Below are 22,419 nucleotides of genomic sequence, written 5' to 3'. Positions count from 1 at the left end.
CTGAAAATGTGTTGCTGGAAAAGCGCAGCAGGTCAGGCAGCATCCAGGGAACAGGAGAATCGACGTTTCGGGCATTCCTGAAGAAGGGCTTTTCCAGCAACACATTTTCAGCTCTTTCTACTGTACGTGCATGGAGTGAGCTGCCAGAGGATGTGGTGGAGGCTGGTACAATTGCAACATTTAAGAGGCATTTGCATGGGTATATGAATGGGAAGGGTTTGGAGGGATATGGGCCAAGTGCTGGCAGGTGGGACTAGATTGGGTTGGGATATCTGGTTGGCATGCACGGGTTGGACCAAAGGGTCTGTTTCCATGCTGTACATCACTATGACTCAATGAGGTGTGGAATACAAACACTAGCAAAGAATAGAAATGAAAATGTGTTGCTGGAAAAGCGCAGCAGGTCAGGCAGCATCCAGGGAACAGGAGAATCGACGTTTCGGGCATAAGCCCTTGAAGGGTTTATGCCCAAAACGTCGATTCTCCTGTTCCCTGGATGCTGCCTGACCTGCTGCGCTTTTCCAGCAACACATTTTCAGCTCTGATCTCCAGCATCTGCAGACCTCACTTTCTCCACTAGCAAAGAACAGTTTGGTTAAATGACTTGGTCTGCTGTAGTTTCAGTGTAAATTTGTAAACAAAGTGATATGAGGAAAAAAGAACTTTTTCACACAGTGAGTAGTTAGGATATGGAATGCATTAACTCGAAATGTGGTGGGGGCAGGTTCAATTGAGGGATTTAAGAGGGCACTGGATGACTATTTGGATAGAAATGGCTTACAGGTTTCGGGGAAAAGGCAGGAGATTGGCACTGGGTAATTAGTGTTAATCCAGACCGGCACAATCTGGCATTAGTTTGTAAATGCGGATGTATATCACATAGTAAACCAGAGCAGGTGAAAACAGCGTCTCCCTCACCTCCGCAGGTCCTGGATCTTGGTCTTATACTTGCAATAGAAAGGATTTTTCTGCAGTTCCTCCTCTTTTTCGGCTTGGTTTAAAACGCTGGAGATGGAGAAAGTGCGGAGATGATCGGACACTACACCAAGCCCGAGAGGGAGATGACATCGGCTCCTGACAACCAGACTCCGGTTAGTGAAAGACCAGAGCTCTCTTACCGCCGCCATCTTACCCGCCTCCCCCCGTGCTCTTCTCATGGGGCCGAGGGGAAACTGAGAACCAGCTGAAACATTCCACCTTCCAAACGTCGAACATGAAGGGCAAATAAATGCTTCTGTGGTTACCATTTATCAGTTATGACTAAACACAGCACTGGAATGTAATCGTGAATTATCACCGCTACTGAATGACATTGCGAGTGTGTACTACGCTATTAAAAATAATCCCATGTCTCAAACGTATCGAGGTGACGGACTTCATTCAGTTGACGGAACCTGGAGCCGCTCAGCTCGACAGTGACCTTCTCAAAATGGCGACGTAGAGACGGTGTAAGGTCGTGGTCCAGGGGGATGGAGCCGGGCAAACAGGAGGAGGAGGAAGAGACCCTCAGCCGCCAAGTGCCCACTTTATATAACATCTGTGCAAAGAATATCAGCAAGAACATGGTCAAGCTGGAGCAGGGGGTCTGCGGTAAGACTTGGAGCTGTAATTAAAGCACCACTTTATTGAATCTCTGAGGTTTAGATTTTGTAGGATTATAAGATACAGGAGCAGAATTCGGCCCATCGAGTCTGCTCCATCATTCGACCATGGATTATGTATTTCTCAATCCCATTGCCTTGCCTTCTCCCTATAACACTTGATCCACTTACTAATCAAAAACCTATCTCTGTCTTAAAGACACTTAATTATTTGGTCTCCACAGCCTTCTGTAAGTTTTAGAATATTCGTAGATAAAGAAGAGAGTGGTCCTCAGGGAAGAGTACTAAACTGGGCCAAAACCAATGATTTCAAAATTAGGCAGGAGCTGGGAAATGTGGATTGGACACAGCTATTTGAAGGGAAGTCCACATTTGAGATGTGGGAGGCTTTCAAAGATAGGTTAACAGTAGTGCAGGATAGGCATGTCCCATTGAAGGCAAAGGATAGGAAGGGCAAGATTTGTGAACCTTGACAGGAGAAATTGTACGACTAACCAAGAGGAAAAGGGAAGCGTACATAAGGTCTAGGCAGCTAAGAACAGAACGGGCCTTGGAAGAATATCGGAAGATTAGGACAAGTCTTAAACAAGGAATCAAGCGGGCCAAAAGACGTCATGAAATAGCTTTAGCAAGCAGAATTAAGGAAAATCCCAAAGCATTTTATTCTTATATAAGAAGCAAGTGGGTAACTAGAGAAAGGATTGGTCCACTAAAAGATAATGAAGGAAGGCTGCATGTCAAACCTGAGAGAATGGGTGAGATTCTGAATGATTACTTTGCATTAGTATTCACTGAGGAGAGGAACATGATGAATCTTAAGATTAGAGATAGAAGTTTGATTAGTCTGGATCATATTGGCATAAGTAGGGAAGATGTGTTGGGTATGCTAGAGGTTATTAAGGTGGACAAATCTCCAGGACCGGATGAGATCTATCCCAGGTTGCTGAGGGAGGTGAGATAGGAAATAGCTGGGGCATGACAGATATCTTTGTGGCATCCTTAAATACAGGTGAGGTGCCGGAGGACTGGAGGGTAGCTTATGTTGTCCCGCTGTACAAGAAAGATAGTAAGGATATTCCGGGTAACTACAGACCAGTGAGCCTGACATCGGTGGTGGGGAAGTTGCTGGAGAGGGTACTAAGAGATAGGATCTATTTATATTTGGAAAAGAATGAGCTTATCAGTGATAGGCAACATGGTTTTGTGCGGGGGAGATCGTGCCTTACCAACTTGATAGAATTCTTTGAGCAAGTGACCAAGTTGTTAGATGAAGGAAGGGTTGTTGATGTCATATACGTGGACTTTATTAAGGTGTTTGATAAGGTTCCCCATTGTAGACTAATGGAGAAAGTGAAGTCACATGGTGTGCAGGGTGTTCTAGCTAGGTAGATAAAGAACTGGTTGAGCAACAGGAGACAGAGAGTAGTAGTTGAAGGGAGTTTCTCGAGATGGAGAAAGGTGACCAGTGGTGTTCCTCAGGGGTCAGTATTGGGGCCACTGTTGTTTGTAATATACATAAATGATCTAGAAAAGGGCACTGTTGGTCTGATCAGCAAGTTTGCAGATGACACAAAGATTGGTGGAGTAGCAGAAAGCATAAGGGACTGTCAGAGAATACAGGAGGATATAGATAGACTGAAGAGTTGTGCAGAAAAGTGGCAGATGGTTTTCAATCCAGACAAATGTGAGGTGATGCATTTAGGCAAATCTAATTCTAGAACGAATTATACAATGAATGGAAGAGCCTTGGGAAAAGTTGATGGGCAGAGAAATCTAAAATCTGGGATTGCAGGTCCATTGTACCCTGAGGGTTGCTGCACAGGGCAAATCTAATTCTAGAACGAATTATACAATGAATGGAAGAGCCTTGGGAAAAGTTGATGGGCAGAGAAATCTGGGATTGCAGGTCCATTGTACCCTGAGGGTTGCTGCACAGGTGGATAGAGTGGCCAAGAAGGCATATAGTATATTTGCCTTCATTGGACAGGGTATTGAGTATAAGAGCTGGCAAGTCATGTTAAAATTGTACAGGACGTTGGTTCTGCCGCATTTAGAATATTGTGTACAGTTCTGGTCGCCACATTACCAAAAGGATGTGGACGCTTTGGAGAGGGGGCAGAGAAGGTTTACGAGGATGTTGCCTGGTACGGAAGGTGCTAGCTATGAAGAGAGGTTGTGTAGGTTAGGTTTATTTTCACAAGAAAAAAGGAGATTGAGGGGGGACCTGATTGAGGTTTACAAAATCATGAAGGATATAGACAGAGTGGATAAAGACAAGCTTTTTCCCAGAATGGAGGATTCAATAATGAGAGGTCATGCTTTCAAGGTGAGAGGTGGAAAGTTTAATGGGGATACACGCGGCAAGTACTTCACACAGGGTGGTGGGCGTTTGGAACACGTTGCCAGCAGAGGTGGTCGAGGTAGGCATGGTAGATTCATTTAAGATGCGTCGGGACAGGGATGCAAATGCTTAGGAATTGACCAACAGGTTTAGACAGTACATTTGGATCGGCTCAAGCTTGAAGGGCCGGTTCCTGGGCTGTAAATCTTCTTTGTTCTTTGTATTTTTCCTACCTAACTTCGTGATCTCACGTTTTCCTATGTTGTATTCCATCTGCCATTTCTTTGCGCAGTCTCCAAGTCCATCTGCAGCCTCCCCATTTCTTCAACAGTATCTGCCCCTCCATATATCTTTGTCTCATTTACTCAAAATGTCAACATTTTAATATAAGGCCAGTCAGAGCAAAGTTACAAATGATCTTTGTCAAACTGAGAGAGAAAGATCAAAACAAATTTGCTCATATTACCTTTTCTTTAACAAGGTGATAAGCAAAGCTACTATAAATAAAATCAAGTGGAGGTGTATAAATCTGATTTGCTTTTACTGGTGACTGCACTGGTCACAAAAGTCTATCTTCAGTGAAATTTAAGAGCTATTTAATTTCATCTGAAAGTTTGCACTTGCTTTTTAACTGCCACTTTTTAAATCTCCAAGCTGTGTTTTGTTACATACGCAGGTTTGCCAACTGCAATTCTTCGAGAGTTGTTGAATTACCTTAACATATATGACCTGGAAAGGATTGAAGAGGTTTCTGTAAAGAAAGGTAAAATTACTGCAGGAATTTCATCCTCAATTTTTGAACTGCCATTAAACAACTCTTTGGGAAATTCTCAGAATTTGGGAAATTGCAATGTTTAGTGGATTGGGATTTTTTAAAAATTAAAATTTACAATTTATTATTAAATTTAACTTGAAAGTAGTATCACAGGTACACAGGGTGGTGAAGAAGGCATTGGCATGTTTGCCTTCTTTGGTCAGAGCATTGAGTACAGGAGTTGGGATGTCATTCCAAGTTGGACTGAAGAATTTCTGTACTGTTTGAATCTATGAACATCAACTTTTTTTTTCCTTTATGACGATGTATTTAACTGTTAATGCTCATAACTTCATCAAAGAAAAGGATCTGGAGGGATTTCTCCTGAAGATGCATATACCAAATTGGTTGACTGGTTGTAATCAGAACAAGTAGTCCAAACACAACATCTGATGTTGTGGCTTTTCCTTAATATTTCAGAAAATGGAAGGATAATTTAGATATGTGTATCTAATCAGGTTTTTGAACATTTGAATTCTTTTGTAAGCTCCTGGTTGTGTTGAATAATGCACAATTAGCAAAGTGGTTTCAAAAATTAATTGCTCTGCTCAGTATCTATTACACCTTTGCATCAGAAGTAAGAACAAGGGATGTACTGAAATTCTAATGTATATTTGTGGGCGGCACGGTGGTTAGCACTGCTGCCTCACAGCGCCAGAGACCTGGGTTCAATTCCCGCCTTAGGCGACTGACTGTGTGGAGTTTGCGCATTCTCCCCGTGTCTGCGTGGGTTTCCTCCGGGTGCTCCGGTTTCCTCCCACAGTCACAAAGATGTGCAGGGTCAGGTGAATTGGCCATGCTAAATTGTCCGTAGTGTTAGATAAGGGGTAAATGTAGGGGTATGGGTGGGTTGCGCTTCGGCGGGTCGGTGTGGACTTGTTGGGCCGAAGGGCCTGTTTCCACACTGTAAAGTAATCTAATCTAATGTTCATGTTTATGTGGTAATTGGTATTGCTTTACCTATATGTTCATTTGGAAAAATTTTTAATTGCTTTTCATGTAGATGTTTTGTTAAGTTGAAGTCCCATCTGCTTGTATTGCTGGTTCAGATGATATTGAAGAACCTGTAGCACGTTTAAAGAAAGACTGGAAAATTATCCAGCTTTCTGGCCTGTACCTTTTCAATTAGTCAGTATTATGGCATAAACAATTAACCTTTTATTATGTCCTCAAGGGATATTGCTGACACAACATAACAGGTGCACTTTGATATTCTAATCAGGTCCTTGTGCTTTAAGATATCCTGGGATGTTTAAATAAGAGTAGCAACTATGTTGGTGGAAGCATATTTGCTTAAAAAATACCTACATCTATTCTTTGCTGTAGAGGTTAATGGGTTTGGATCATGGTATTCCTCCCCTTCCACGTTACAGCATTATAACGGCAGTCATTCATCTCAAAAGGTAACCCTGCAAGAGCCAAAATAGTTCAATTACAGTATCGTCACTGATAAAACTTCTTAAGCGACAATGCCACAGTGGCTGCAGGCATAAGTCAGATAATGAGACCTATGCAGTATTAACTCTGGAACCTGATGTGGTTCCATTTTTTTATACAGTGTATCTCTTTTTCCTCCATCAACCGGCTTGATTTGTTGATACTGACCAGCTCTCCTTTGTAGCTGTTGTTAACTATAGCTTGTGATATCAATGGCAGCAGTTTTCCAATCTCAATGGTATACTTGTATTTTGTGCCTCGATATACCTTCTAGGCATTTCGACTCAATTTCTTTGGCTACAGCTATGGAAGGATGTGATTGGGACAAACCCTAAAGTAATAACGGTATGTTTGTCCTCATCTATCTGTTTTTTTTTTCATATAGTTTATGCTGTTAGTTTTTATGAATTAAAAACCGGGAATTCGATGCAGCACAGTGGCTCAGTGGTTAGCACTGCTGCCTCACAGCACCAGGTCCCAGGTTCAATTCCAGCCTCGGGCAACTGTCCATATGGAGTTTGCACGTTCTCCCTGTGTCTGCGTGGGCTTCCTCCGGGTGCTCCTCCCACAGTCCAAAGATGTGCAGGTTAGGTGAATTGGCTATGCTAAATTGCCCATAGTGCTAGGTGTGTTAGACAGAGGGAAGTGGGTCTGGGTGGGTTACTCTTCGGAGGGTCAGTGTGGACTTGTTGGGCCGAAGGGCCTGTTTCCGCACTAGGTAATCTAATTTTTTAAAAATTTGCTGTCTTTCCATATTTTGTAAAAACATAAACTCACAAAAAGTGTTATTCTTTTGATAGAAAGTGTTATCGGACTATTTATTTGCTTTTGGTTTTCCTCTGCAATTAATCGTCCAGATTCTGAAGAAGCTTATAACAAGTAAAAAAAATATATTTTTTCTTTTAGGTCGCCCTTGTTAGGGTAATTTATGGTGAGTTCAGTTTGAAGTGGTTGAGTTGAAAAGTGAATATTTTCATAAGGTGTGAAATCAAGTTGAGAATATTAGATTAGATTAGATTAGATTACAGTGTGGAAACAGGCCCTTCGGCCCAACAAGTCCACACCGACCCGCCGAAGCGAAACCCACCCATACCCCTACATTTACCCCTTACCTAACACTACAGGCAATTTTAGTATGGCCAATTCACCTGACCCTGCACATCTTTGGATGGTGGGAGGAAACCGGAGCACCCGGAGGAAACCCACGCAGACACGGGGAGAATGTGCAAACTCCACACAGTCAGTCGCCTGAGGCGGGAATTGAACCCGGGTCTCTGGCGCTGTGAGGCAGCAGTGCTAACCACTGTGCCACCGTGCCACCCATAATCTGGAAGATTTGCAATTTATTTGACATCAGTGAACATGCCCCCCCCAAAACAAACGTTAATATTGTGTAGCATAGATCAATATCCATCTGGATTACCTGTAACTCAATATTATGCTGCTTCTGTGTTAATTTTCCATAGTATCGGTGCTTCAAAATTACTTGACACAATCAGCTTTATTTCAATATAAAAAGTAGGCCTACCAGATCCAATGACTGGATGGAAATTTCACCTCTTGTCCCTTCCAATAGAGACAGAGAACATTCTCTTGTGAATTTTCTAGTTGTGTTAGCATAACAATTGACACAAACTGCTTGAGAAAAACTATTCTAGAATTAAAGATTCTTCTTAAGAATTTAAGTTGACTTTAAAATTGCCATCATGGGATGTTGTCAATTTTGTGTACTGATCAGTCTTTTCAATACTGTAGGAACATTTTAACTGGAGAACAAAATTTTTACAAACATTCTTTCATGGAGTCTTGTGGGGAACGTTGGATATCTTGAATGACAGGCGTTTAATTAATTCTCGCTCTTCTGCCTTGGTACTTGGATCCCAATATGTAAGCAAGCTAGTCATACGCAACAAGCTTCAAGGTGTGAAAGAACTAGTTGATAATCCAAGCATTTCTGCCCGTTTGACGTCCTCGGTACATAAACTCGTGTTTCAACATCTGCGTTCTGTGGATATATTGCTAGAGCATTCACTGTTAAAGTTGCTTCATAGCCTTGTTCACCATGGCAGTGTGAAGGAAGTGATATTGTCACATTGGAATGAGCCCCACCCTGAATTATTATCTCTCATACTGCGGACAAGTGCAGGATTTTGGCATAAAGGGAAGAAGGAAGATCAGTATGCTTATTGTTGTGATGAGGTCAAATTAAAGATGGGTGTTCAAACAGTAGAGCCAACAACGCAAAATAATATATTGGATTGCTACCATAAAAATACTGCATACTGTGCTTTATCTGACTGGTCGTTTACTACTACTCAAAAAGATGATGGTGAGAAAATCATGCCTCGAAGTGGTAACATGCCTCCTGTTAATGTTTTGTCCACATGTGCTCATTGTGTAACTTCTAAAGGAACATCGTGTGAGGAACTTTGTCTGGCAAATAGGTCAAGTTGTTGTGAAACACATAGGACCTATCCTAAAAAGCGCAAGTCCTGTGGCACAATGTGTAAAACGCTATCCTCTTCTGGAAGTCATGGTATGGTTTTAATGGAACCAAATTCTTCTGCACACAGCAGTCAATTAGACCAGCAGCCAATTTCGTTTGACAAGATTTGTGATGAAAACAATTGTTGCAAAGGGCAGAAAGATTTAAATGGCTTATTGTATTCTTGTGCATGCAGTGGAGTTGTGAGAGAGCCTATATCTCCTGATCAGTATCACGATGGTTCTGAAGGAAACCCAAATTACTCCCATGGAACTAATAGAGGAACATTTATTGATCCAACATCATCCAATGGGATCACTAAGACTTCAGAACAACTTGTTTCCGTTTGTGAGTGTACTCATAGTGCTGATAAACAAAGTGCTGCAATCGCAAAGCTGCAAACTTATGCTAAGTTAAATGAAAGTTTTTCAAAGTGTTTAGGATCTCCTGGTATGTGTTCTGAAGGATTTGAATCAACAAATGAGTCTTCTCTTCTCAATTCAAGCCCATGGACCGCAGAAGCTCGACTGTCATGTTTTATAAACCAAAAAACATGTAAGAAGCCCAGACTGACCGATATGTTGAATATCCAGTCAGCTGCACAATCAAAGAGTACTGATTTATCTGAAGTAATTGAGAACTCAGAGGACATCTATGATTATATTTTCATGATAGGTGGAAATAAAACAGACACTGAGCAGAATACCTCAGGCACTGCTGAAAACAATGACAATCTGTTGAATGGTTTGAATAACTTTGATTGCTTTGACCAAGAGCAAGTGGACAGCACACCTCTTTCCCACCCTCCTGAGCTTTCCCTGAGAAGTGTTTCAGTGCTGGAAATAACATCAGTCTCACTGACGTACAAGTCTTCCATAATGCTGTCCAAGTTGCTCAGTTCATGGGTGACCCTCCAGAAACTCGTCTTGGAATATAATGGTTAGTTTGTGAGGTTTGTAGAGCTGAAATAAAAGCATCACGCAGTTTTGGTTCTATCGCAAATTCAAAGCATGGAGCTACACCAACCTTAAGCACAATTATATTGAATTAATGTTTCATCTATTGCTAGTTTGTGTAACAGCAAAAGATAAGTCTTTGTTTAATATCCAGATAAAGGATTTCTCTTCTATTTCCCTCTCAAAATAAAATATGGAATTGAACACTAGGTTCTGAGCACCTGATTGCAGGTTTTGCCTGGGATTTTTCTTTTCAAACATTTCTTGCAAGTATAATGCCTACTTGTCAGAAATGTTATCAAATTTAATGTTTGAATTTTCTTAATTATTTACCTCACTTCAGTTCATCACTGGGATAAAAATTGTGAAGTTGCCATTATTCTGATCCAGTTTGTACTGACAAGTTGTTATGTTGGTATTTTAATATCCTAGTGAAGGCTTTTCTTTAAACTAGTTTCAGTAACCACCCCATTCCTCAGCCTAGATAGGATCAGCAAATCACTTGTTAGTAATGGTCAGTGGCCTCCTAACTAGCATGTAGATTGGGGTTTGCTCAGCTGGAAATATCAACAAAAATTTAAATTTATGACATATGAAGTAATGGTAATGTAAATGGTGTCTGCTTTGAAAACAACAAATGCTGGAGATCACAGAAGGTCAGACAGCATCCATGGAGAGAGAGGAAGCTAATGTTTCAAGTCTAGATGACTTCTTCAAAACTAAAATGAAATGCTATCCAGTAATTTGGCGGCAGGTGGTGAGGGATAGTGGGTTAGAGTGCTGATGGAGAAAAGGTGTTGATTGTTCAGATTAAACGATCGGAATGCGAGAATGGCAGAACAATTGTGCCTCTCCTGTCAGACTTGAGAGGACAGACCGTCCCTACAATGAAGGGGGGAGGGGAGAGAGGACATGATAATAAGCTAAAAGAAAGCAAAGAAATGGGAGCTGGTTTACAATTGAAAGGTGTTGAGCTCAATATTAAGTCCAGAAGGCTATAAAGTGCCTTGTCTGAAGATGAGATGTTGTTGCTCCAGTTTGCGCTGTTTCACTGGAACATTGCAGCATGCTGAGGACAGACAAGTGGGCTTGAGAGCAAGATGCTGTGTTAAACTGACCGGCTACAGGAAAGTCAGGGTCATGCTTGCATACAGACAGGAGATGTTCTACAAAGCGGTCACCCAGTCTGCATTTGGTTTCTACAATGCAGAGTAGACCACATTGGGTGCAGCGAATACAAGATTGAGGGAGGTTTACGTGAAATGCTACTTCACCTGGAAAGACTGTTTAGGATCTTGGATGGTGAGCAGGGAGGAGGTGAAGGGGCAAGTATTGCACCTTCTGCAGTTACATGGGAAGGTTGGTGGAGGGGGAATGGGGGGAGGGTGTTGGAGGTTGTGGAATGTATTGGGGTGTCCCAGAGAGAATGATCCCAGTGAAATGCAGACAGTGGGAGTGGGGGGGATAATGTGTTTGGTGGTGGCGTACTGCTGGAGTTGTCTGAAACTGCAGAGAATGATCTTTGGAATGTGGACGCTGGAGAGATGAAAAGTGAGAACACGGTCACGTCGTTGTGAGTGAGTGGGTTGGTGTAAGGGTGGAAGCACGGCCTGAATAATCCCCATCCACCACCACTCTCTGCTGCATGGCTGAACTTGTTCACTCACTGAACAATTTCTCTTTTAATTCATCTCACTTCTGCCAAGGGAAAGAAGTTGCTATGGGCAACCACGTGGGTCCCAGTTACGCCTGCCTCTCTATGGTTATGTGGAACCATCCTCGTTCCAGTCTTATAATGGTCCCCTCCCATAACTTTTTTTTGTTACGCGACAACTGCTTCGGTGCCACTCCGTGCTCCTGCCATGACTTTGAAACCTTCATTCATCTTGGTTCCAATTTCTATCCCTCTATAACTTTCACATGGTCCATTTCCAACATTTCCCTTCCCTTCCTTGACCTCTCTGTTTCGCATCCAACCTATCACCCTTGATTCTGCGTTTGCCCCTTTCCATCACTCACAACAGTGTGATTGGGTTCACCTTGTCCTCACTTTTCATCCCATCAGCCTCCGCATTCAAAGGATCATTCTCCTCCATTTCAGACAACTGCAGAATGCCACCACCAAACACATCTTCCCCTTACTACCCTTGTCAGCATTTTGTAGGGATTGTTCCCTCCTGGTCATCCTATTCCATTTCACAGCCACCAACACAACCCCCTCTGTCCACGGCACCTTCCCATGAAACACCTGCCCTTTCACCTCCTTCCTGCTTGCCATCCAAGGGCCTAAACTGTCTTTCCAGATGAAGCAGCATTTCACCTGAACCTCCTCCAATCTCGTATATTGTATTTGCTGCACCCAATGTGGCCAACTCCACATTGGAGAAACCAAACGCAGACTGGGTGATCGCTTTGCGGAACACCTCCGGTTTGTGCACAAGCAGGACCCTAACCTTCCCATAGCCGGTCATTTTAACATAGCATCTTGCTCGCACACCCAACTTGTCTGTCCTCGACATGCTGCAAAGTTGTAATCAATCACAGTGCAAACTGGAGGAACATCTCATCTTCAGACGAGGTACTTTACTGCCTTCTGGACTTCATATTGAGTTCACCACCTTTAAATTGTGAACCAGCTCCCATTTCTTCCCTTTTAGTTGTTATCACTTCATCTGAACTATCGACATCTTTTTTCGATCAGCACCCTGCACCCACTACCCCACCTGCCCCCAAACTATAGCATAAATGCTATCCATTCCACCACTTCACTTCAGATTTGATGATGAGTCATCTAGATTCGAAATGTTAGTTTGCTCTCTCTCCATGGATGCTGCCTGACGTGCTGTGATCTCTAGCATTTGTTGTTTTCATTACAGATTCCAGCATCTGTAGTAATTTGTTCTTACATGTTGTCTGCTTTACACAGATATCATTAGTTATACTCTGTTGTTGCTTCCACTTTAAGGTCTAGGTCCTGCCATCTTTCTGATTCTCAAGGAACTCTATGTCCTCTCTCGATGCAATGACAACAGTCTTTCCACTCTTGTATTAAAAGATGATATCCTTCATCTTCCCATGATAAAGCTAGTTAAAATCCTGCTCAGCATCTTCCCCCGCCTGCACACGTTCAACCTGGGCTTCCTGCTAGAAATACAAAACGAAGCTCTGGAGAAAGAGATGTCGATGGCTGTTGAAGAGGGGACAGGTGAGAAATACATTTTTAAAAAATAAACATGAAATAAATGCACCACTTTCCAAAAGAAATGTGGTTGAAAAGTCTTGATTTACTTGACATCTGATTGGTTGGGGATTTTAAAAACATGCCTATCATGCTCTCTGTGTAATCGTGATCAGGCTACAGACAGTCGACAGGAGAATTGGTGGAATAGGAAGAGCTGATAGGTTGAAATGTATATTTTCATAATTTAGTCAACTTGATGGTAGTTAACCCTCAATTGCACAACTATGTTTTAATGTATTTTAAACAAGAATGATGAGTTCTGTTATGATGTGGATGTTCAGTTTTGGATTTTGTTTAATTGTTTGCTGTTGTGTTTTCTCAGAGAGCTATTTGGAGGATTTGAGTCTGAGTTGGACTAATAAACCTCTCCAGGTTGACTTGCTCTTGCCTGTTTTAAGAGAATTGAAATTCCTCAGACGTCTGTGTCTGCACAGGGCATCATTCACAACTCCAGAAGACCTTGGCAAGCTGTTGCATGCGACTACATGTGCGTGGTAATGTACACTAATAAAGGGATAAGTTTGCCAAAGGCGTTTTGTTTTAATTTTAACCAATTTTGTGTAATGCTATGTCATCCTGTGAACCAGTGATTCCTTTGCTTTCAACAATCATAAAGCATCTGGAATTTTCCCTATAGCAAGCAAATGCTTATTGACTCTGGAGGAGCCCTGTATCTGCATGATTTCCAACTATTCTGTGTTGACTGTGATACTCCTAATGCGTAGCTCATTAATCTTTATTCCCCCTTGGATGACCCATTGCTTGGAGATTCCAGTGATTTTCTGGTGTAGATGCCTAATATTTTATGAGGCAAAAGTCTAAGATGATAAGCTTTTATTGAACCGACAAGTCAAAATATTGAACTGTTATTTCTCTTTGAAAAGCAGCATCTTAAGTGATTGTAACGGTCAATTTGTCTCCTAGACTTTCTCTCTGCATTGGATTGGGTTACCATACAAGACGTTAACCTTGCTGTTTGCTTTAAGGAAGTTCTAGATCTTTTACGCAGTGCTCCTCTTAAAGGTGAGAACAAGCAAATCCTGTAGTGGATAAAACCGATTGTAATTACTGTCTGAACTGTGCTTATCTTTCATTAAATGTAACACAACGTAATGCACTAAATTCTCATACAATTTGAAATTGTAAGTACTGCTTCAAGATACGCATCACAATTTAGTAATCTTCTCCCTCAAGCTTTTTCCTGAAATATAGAAATGGAATGCAGGAACTGGGTTCACTGTGCTCTTGGCGCGAATGTGATCAGTTCACATAATACTGCGATTATCGATCAGTAGAGGTTCTCGGTTCTGTTTTTTTTTACATTTATTCATGGGGTGTGGGTGTTGCTGGCTGGGCTAGCTTTTATTGTCCATCTTATTTATTTGGTGATGGGGGAGTGACCATGGATCATAAGATACTGGAGGAGAATTAGGCCATTTGAACCACATTGCTGTGGATCTGAAGTCACATGTAGATCAAACCAGGTAAGGATGGCAATTTCCTTCCCTAAAGGATGTTAGTGAACCAGATGTGATTTTTTTCAACAATGGACAATGGTTTCATGGCAATCATTAGACTTTTAATTCCAGATTTTTTTAAAAGAAGTTTAATTCAAATTCCACTATCTGCTTCTCTGGGATTTGTACCCATGTCCCCAGAACATTGCTATGTCTTTGATTGCTAGTCTAGGAACAATACAAGTGCACAATTACTGGCCCACATTAGGTCACTGCAAAATTTTTCTCTACTTTTAGTTGAAACTTTAAACCAAAGCCCTGTTTGACCTCCATAGGCATTCATAAAGTATCCCATGGTACTATTTGAAGAAAAGCAAAGGTGTTTTTCCAGTGTTGTGACCCATGTTTATATCTCAACCAACACTCAATAGGTTGTTACATCTTTATCACATTTCTGTGACAATGTACAAATTGGCTTTTTTGTTTCTCCAAAACAGTGATTATTTTAGAACTACTTAATTGACCATAAAATATTTCAAGTTGTGAAAGGCTTAATATTGACGCAAGACCTCTCATTTATGTCTTGACTTTTTGAGGAATTGCAAACATGACATGTATGATATCACAGCAAAGGCCTTTGGTGTAATGAATAAGAAAGTCTTTTTCAACTTTATATTCACAGGTTTAACTTTGGATAACTGTCGTTTGTTTGAGAGACAAACAGCAGAAACTGTGTCAGAAATCATCACTGCTCTGAAACAAAATCAATCTCTCAAATTCCTGTCTTTACCTGCGAACCGATTAGGTTGGTATGTCTCGGTTTATTCTCACCCACTTGACTTGAGGTTTAGGTCTCATGTTATAACTTGAAACAATATTGAGAGAAATTAACGGCATTTTTAATCATGCTACCGTTTATTCCTCAGCTGTTTTCCAGTTGTCAGTTAGAATAGGAAATCTAAACTGTCCAGAGATTATAGGACTTGGGAGCAGGAATAGGCCATTCAGGTGGCACGGTGGCTCAGTGGTTAACACTGCTGCCTCACAGCATCAGGGTTCCAGGTTCGATTCCAGCCTCGGGCAACTGTCTGTGTGGAGTTTGCACTTTCTCCCTGTGTCTGCATGGGCTTCCTCCGGGTGCTCCGGTTTCCTCCCACAATCCAAAGATGTGCAGGTCAGGTGAATTGGCCATGATAAATTGCCCATAGTGTTAGGTACATTAGTCAGAGGGAAAATGGGTCTGGATGGGTTACTCTCGGAGGGTCGGTGTGTACCAGTTGGGCCAAAGGGCCTGTTTCCACACTAGGGAATCTAAAAAAAGATTACAGGCTAATTTGGTTATGATTGCAATTCCACCTTTAGTGTTCACCGCTTTTCACTCACACTCTCACTCTTCCCTCCCCTTCCATCAACAGCTGCCTTGACTCCCTTGTCTATTTTACTCAACCTTGAATAAATTCAATAAATTTCCTCACCTCCACTGCTTTCTGCGGAAGAGAATTCCACATACTAATAAGCCACAGAGGGGGGAGAAAACATCCTTTCAATCATAAAAGCAAGACCTCTTATTCTTAATCTATGAACCTTAATTCTCATCTCCCTCAGGAGAGAAAAGATTCTTTTCGTATCCACCATACAAAGTCTTCTCAGGATTTGGCATATTTCATGAAGATTACTACTCCTTCTTCTAAATTCTAAACATCCAATCTTTCTTAATAAGAGTGTAAGTTGTGCGAGACTTCTCTGAATAACTAATCCAATTACCTGGATACGTTAATCAAATAATGAGGCCAGAACGATGTACAATATTCCTGATGGGGGTTACTGAGTCTCTGTGCAGCTCCTGTAAAACCTCTCTATTTTTATATTTTGTTCCTTTTTGCGATAGGCATGAGCTTTCTAATTGCCTTCCTAAACAGATGTTATACTTACATACTGATTTTACTAACCCAGATCCCTTTATACTGCCTATTTCTGCAAACTCTGCATTTTTTTTCATTCTTACAGCCAACTTTAGTGGACATTTTACCTTAGCTTACTTTCCTACATGTTTTGGTTTATCATTAAGTTTTTCATTTTTTTATTCATTCATGGGCTAGGCCAGCATTTAGTGCCCATCGCCAGTTGCCCAGAGGATAGTTAAGAGTCACCCACACTATTGTGGCTGTGGGGTTCCAAGAGGCGTGGTGACCTCTATGGGCGACATGGTGGCTCAGTGGTTAGCATTGCTGCCTCACACCGCCAGGGACCCGAGTTTGATTCCCACTTCGGGCGACTGTCTGTGTGGAGTTTGCACATTCTCCCTGTGCCTGTGTGGGTTTCCTCCGGGTGCTCTGGTTTCCTCCCACAGACCAAAGATGTGCAGGTTAGATGAATTGGCCATGCTTAATTGCCCATTGTGTTCACGGATATGTAGGTTAGGTGCATTAGGCAGGTGTAAATGTAGAGTAATAAGGTAGGGGAATGGGTCTGGGGACCCTCTTTGGAGGGTCAACAATTTCCACACTGTGGGGATTCTAAGAGGTTGAGAAGGGAGGTCCTTCATGGTAACCTCAGCCACTGCAGTAATTGTGGCCATTCTGTTGACATTACTCTGCTTCACAAACCAAATATCCAGTCAACTGATTTAACCAACCCTGGAAAACAGAAAGCAATGCACTTTAGTAAAATCTGCCTTCATGCCCTTATTAATCGTTGTTCAAGGTCAGATCCAAATTTCTCCCCTTCAAAACAAGTGTGAAATTCTGTTATAACTGTGATCATTGTTGCCCAGTAAGATCTCACCTTTACAGTGAGATTATTGATTAATCTTGTTTTATGCTCTTACATTTTTGAGATATGTGAGGGAGCAATGATTCTTTTCACTGTGATGCATAATGCTTTGGCTGGGCACATTGTCCTATAGCATGCATTCAAATACACTGACACATCTTGTGTTACCATTTCATTTATGGAAATGTTTACTTGGTTAATAGCTAATAAAAAATTTCTGACCCACTGTTTTTCACAATACAATTGCAGTGTTTTCCATGTGCCTGTAATCATTAAAACATTTCAGTTTCTTCATGACATGAAGGCCCGACCCATTTTTGGAATCTGCCCAAAAGTCTTCCCTTGTGAAAACCGGTGTAAAGAAATTAGTTAACAAATATGCCTTCATTCACCACTATTTGCATAGTTCCAACCTTTTCTAATCTCTTTTTGTTGTTTAGTCACTCCCCTCGGCCCTCTGGTCAATTCTAGCAGTCAGATTAAATATCTTGATTCTCAGTACCAAAAAGTCTCAAATGTTCTTTGATACTTTGTAGCTATCAGTTTGATTTGATAGTTTTCTTCTGATTATGAATAGAACGTGTTTTAGTTTTTGTATTTGTTCCTGTTCTGTGTGCCTACTGTATTTTTATGGCTTCATTACCATTGAATTGGTGAACTGCCAGCACTATACATGTTTGTTTTGGAAGGACAGGAAATCAAGTGGAACTTCAACAGGTCCTGTTTTTAGCTCTGAAGATGTAAAGGAATCAGCAGTTATAGTAACAAGGAATGCTTTTCATATATAAAACATTACAACCATATAAGGCTTAAAACATACAAGTAAGTGCCAGACATGCTTCCAGCTTTCCCTTCCTGCAGCCATAGCACATACACTACTTTAAACAATCCTGTGAAATGGTTGCCTTACAAGGAAAGATTGAACAGGTTGGATTCGTGCTTGTTGGAGTTCAGAAGAATGAGAAGTGATCTGATTGCAACATAATATTCTGAAGGGGTTTGGCTGTGTAGATGCTGAAATGGTATTTCCCCTCATGGTAAAATCCAGAGCTGGAACACTTTAACAGTAAAAATGTCTCTTTTTTAAGACAAAGGAGGATTTTCTTTTCTCTTCTAGAGGATTGATAGTCTCTACAATTCCCTTTTCCAGTGAGTAGTATATTGAAGGCTGAGTCAGACTGCCTTTTCAATTAACAAATGAGCTAGGGTTTTTGGTGGGTAGGTGGGAGAGTGGAATAACAGCCATAACCAGATCAGCCCTGATCTTATTGAATGGGGCAGGTGGCTAAATGGTCTAATTCTGCTCCTATTTCTTCTGATCTTATGATATGTAATGCCCATGTTTTGTTGGTGGATGATGAGTGGAAATAGAAATGGCCTTGGGACCATCAGTTACATTCAGTAACTGACTTCACAGCTTTGGCTAGATATGAATAGATTTGACGCATTCTATTTTTGGATTGATAGTAATTTAGGAAATATCTATTTGTTCATAACCACAATTGAAGGCATGTTTCTGAAATACAGTTCCTTTTAACCCAGTGGATGTGCGATGCTTATTGATTTTGAAGAGAAGCTAACAATACGTTTGCTTACTCTTTGGAGGTGGAACAATTTTGAACTCCTTTCAACTAATTGCTTTCCAAAACTCACCTTCCTCCTCCTCTTCCCCCCCCCCCCACAATCCCCCAAACTCATGCATATACTGTTCCTCAGAAAGTCAACGGATAAGTTTATTTCAAATTTCTTTTTTAAAATAAAATTGTCAAAAATTCTGGAGTTATGGCTGTTCTTAATTATTAGTTTGCATATCACTTTGCTGTTCTTGTGATTACCAGGGAATGATGGTTTGCTCTCGTTGGCAAAACTCTTTACTCAGGATTCGTTGTCATGCATCTCTAGCCTGAACGTCAGGTAATCGTTTTTAGAATATCTTTCTTCATTCCATGTGCACCATTCTGTAGTTATATAGTCATAGAGATGTACACCATGGAAACGGACCCTTCAGTCCAACTTGCCTATGCTGACCAGATATCCCAATCTAATCTAGTCCTATTTGCCAGCACTTGGCCTATATCTCTCTAAACTCTTCCTATTCATATACCCATCCAAATGCCTTTTAAATGTTGGAATTGTACCAGTCTCCACCACTTCCTCTGGCAGTTCATTTCATATACGCACCACTCTCTGTGTGAAAACATTGCCCCTTAGGTCCCTTTTATATTTTTCCCCCTTTCCCCTAAACCTATGCCCTCTAGTTCTGGATTCCCTCCACACCAGGGAAAAGACTTTGTCTATTTAGCCTATGCATGTCCCTCATCATTTTGTAAACCTCTATAAGATCACCCCTCAGCCTCCGACGCTCCAGGGAAAACAGCCCCAGCTTATTCAGCCTCCAACCCTGGCAACGTCCGTGTAAATGTTTTCTGAACCCTTTCAAGTTTCACAACATCCTTCCAATAGGAAGGAGACGAGAATTGCATGCAATATTCCAAAAGTGGCCGAACCAATGTCCTGTACAGCCGCAACATGACCTCCCAACTCCTGTACTCAATACTCTGACCAATAAAGGAAAACATACCAAACATCATCTTCACTATCCTATCTCCCTGCGACTCTATTTCAAGGAGCTATGAACCTGCGCTCCAAGGTCTCTTTGTTCAGCAACACTCCCTAGGACCTTACTATTGAACGAATAAATCCTGCTCTGACTTGCTTTCTCAAAATGCAGCACCTCACATTACCTAAATTAAACTCCATCTGCCACTCCTCAGCCCATTGGCCCACCTAATCAAGATCCTGTAGTAATCTGAGGTAACCTTCTTTGCTGTCCTCTACACCTCCAATTTTGGAGTTATCTGCAAACATACTAACTATACCTCCTACGTTCATATCCAAATCCTTTATATAAATGATGAAAAGTAATGGACCCAGCACCGATCCTTGTGGCACTCCACTGGTCACAGGCCTCCAGTCTGAAAAACAACCCTCTGCCACCATCTTCTACCTTTGAGCCAGTTCTGTATCCAAATGGCTAGTTCTCCCTGTATTCTGAGAGATCTAACCTTGCTAACCAGTTTCCCATGGGGAACCTTGTCGAACATCTTACTGAAGTCCATATAGATCACGTCCACCGCTCTGCTCTCATCAATCCAGTTGGCTGAGAAGATGTAATTACTTGGTTCAAGGTTGTTCTCAGGTTTTTAAAAATGGCATGAAATTACTTGTGTTCACATTCCAGGACCAGAAACAAAACCCCTCCTTTTGTGGTAGCTAACCATTCAGTATGATAAAAATTAGAGATGATCATTTCTCTTCACTCAACCTCAAATAAGTTTCCTATATTCACTTTTCCAAAATTTCTGCTTTGCTGTACCTTCCACTGTTGTTCTCAGCTTATGTGCTAGGTCATCTAATTTCAGGCCTCTGTTTTTATTGTTTTGGAATTAGTTACTTTGAAATGAAGGGAGGCAGCCCAGGATTTGTGTTCTAGTAGAAGTGGGACTAGGCTCCCAATGTTTGCTACAGCTGAGATCAGTAACCCAGATTGTGGATGATCTCAGTTTTGAATGTACTTTCATTCAGCACCAAATTGATGTGCTTCATTCTACCTAGGTGTACCTCACTTTTCAGAGTAGCATATTATGTTTATACGTAAACTACCATTGATGGCTGTTGTTTCCTAGCCCAACAGAGATTTACATTCTGTCTTCAAGCTGCAGAGACCATTAAGAGTATATGCATTTATTTAGACTTTAACATGATTCAGTAATACACGGAGAAAAACAATGGGTTATTATGTCTTCCGAAATATTTGAAAGATATAACAAATGAGTGGAGTATTTTAATTTTGTGCTAATTTCAAAGGCGATGGATCGCTATCCAGTTCCATAATGGTGTCGTAAACAGAGCAGAGTGACAGTCTGATTGGCAAATCCACATTTTGAGATTGAGTCATAGTTGAGGTTACTTTTGAAGCAAAGCTGACTAGATATTTGAATTAATTATGTTTAACCCTACTAGTAAAGCTCTTTATTACATAATAGGCCCAACAAAATGAATTATTGGTTAATGACTCAAATGAATGAAATCTCATTTATGATTTTGTTTTAAAAGTGCAAATTGTATTCGAGGAGATGGATTACTCAAGTTTGCAAAGCTACTTCTGACCTCTGAATCGGAACAATTTGGTGGGCTGAAACTGAAGGAATTAAACATAAGCGAGAACTTGTTCTTCAGAGAGCCAGCGCTTACTCAGGAAGCACTTGAACTTTTCAAAAACAAATGTCATGTCATCACAATACAGTCTCTTACTGAGCCATCGCAAGCATTTGCTGACCACATCAGTGTAATGTAGACATTCCAACATCCAGTGGCCTTGTTCTGGACTATTACAAATTACTAGCTTCAGATAGTTTGATTATTTTACTTCACGTACATCCTGCGCCATTCTGATTATTGCAATTGGAGTGTCTCCATGCATTTATACAGGACTGAATGCAACCCCAAGAAAAACAAATGTGCCAATCATGTACTTAGAAATCATCATTCTTTCTTGCTTGGCTGGCTTAGGATCCAACTTGGTCCAGAGCACCACTGGCAGTATAAATAATGGGCTACTTCATAACTTTGTATGATTTTGGGAGGGAAAATGAGTGATGCAATTGGGTTTTGTTTCTTAGTTTTTGTTTTAGAATTTATTTAGTGTAGCAATTTGTACTAAAGTATTTTAGTTTTTCTGTTTTTGAAAGAAGCTGGTGCGCTATCCTCTGTTGAGGGTGGGTTGACAACCACTTCACAACATGTTGAGCTACAGTGTTAGTAAACAACTTCTACTGATCCCCTAACATTGTTTTCTAGATAATGTTTTAACATTCTAATTATTGTGAACTTTGTTCTGTTCATAAAGTTCTTTGCTCTGAAAAGTAGCTTATTTTGATTGCATACACGAATGTGATTTAAGCTTAGCTTTACATAGCCATTATGATGGCTGTATAACCTGTATGGTGAATCGATCACTGGATCACAGCTTTCTAGCATCCATTACCTTAACAGAGATCCCTGCAATCAAAGATGGTGGATCTTGACACTGACAGCTGTGACCTCTGGAGGCTAATTGTTCAGTAGGGCAGTGGAAGAGGGAGCAGAAATTAAATGAAAACCAGGCCCAGAGAAAACAGGCCACTGCATCTTCTCTGCCCACTGTCTTACTCTACAGCAAATGGGTAGAGATTGCCATGCCAGAATGGGGTTCCTGAACTACATCAGGCAATATATATGAGTGTTGACCATCCTCCTCCAATGAGATGGAAGAC

At 41.2% G+C, this 22,419-nt stretch overlaps 3 protein-coding genes across 4 annotated transcripts in view; 1 reads left to right on the top strand and 2 right to left on the bottom strand.

The window, feature by feature from the left end:
* Positions 1–1,335, bottom strand: part of atpaf1 (ATP synthase mitochondrial F1 complex assembly factor 1) — a 28,725-nt gene extending 27,390 nt beyond the window's left edge. For both annotated transcript variants that reach the window (XM_043698971.1, XM_043698972.1), the window contains exon 1: positions 919–1,335. In XM_043698971.1, the coding sequence (XP_043554906.1) occupies positions 919–1,247 (329 nt within the window). In that variant the 5' untranslated portion in view covers positions 1,248–1,335. The remainder of the gene's footprint in view (positions 1–918) is intronic.
* Positions 1,336–1,359: 24 nt separating this feature from the next.
* lrrc41 (leucine rich repeat containing 41) lies at positions 1,360–21,939 on the top strand. Its single transcript, XM_043698968.1, has 10 exons — positions 1,360–1,590; positions 4,619–4,705; positions 6,468–6,538; positions 7,949–9,617; positions 12,600–12,839; positions 13,198–13,362; positions 13,800–13,898; positions 15,015–15,137; positions 18,943–19,018; positions 21,221–21,939. Exons 1-10 carry the CDS (start codon positions 1,470–1,472, stop codon positions 21,459–21,461), a joined length of 2,892 nt encoding a protein of 963 aa, XP_043554903.1. The 5' UTR covers positions 1,360–1,469; the 3' UTR covers positions 21,462–21,939.
* Positions 15,618–22,419, bottom strand: part of rad54l (RAD54 like) — a 47,909-nt gene continuing 41,107 nt past the window's right edge. Inside the window, exon 14 of the mRNA XM_043698969.1 lies at positions 15,618–15,634. The gene's annotated coding sequence lies outside the window, so the exon portion shown is untranslated. The remainder of the gene's footprint in view (positions 15,635–22,419) is intronic.

This window comes from Chiloscyllium plagiosum, chromosome 11 (assembly GCF_004010195.1).
Source record: "Chiloscyllium plagiosum isolate BGI_BamShark_2017 chromosome 11, ASM401019v2, whole genome shotgun sequence".
In the NCBI taxonomy this organism is placed as follows: Eukaryota; Metazoa; Chordata; class Chondrichthyes; order Orectolobiformes; family Hemiscylliidae; genus Chiloscyllium; species Chiloscyllium plagiosum.
Note: the sequence above shows the minus strand (reverse complement) of the source record. Positions and strands in the feature narration are given on the sequence as shown.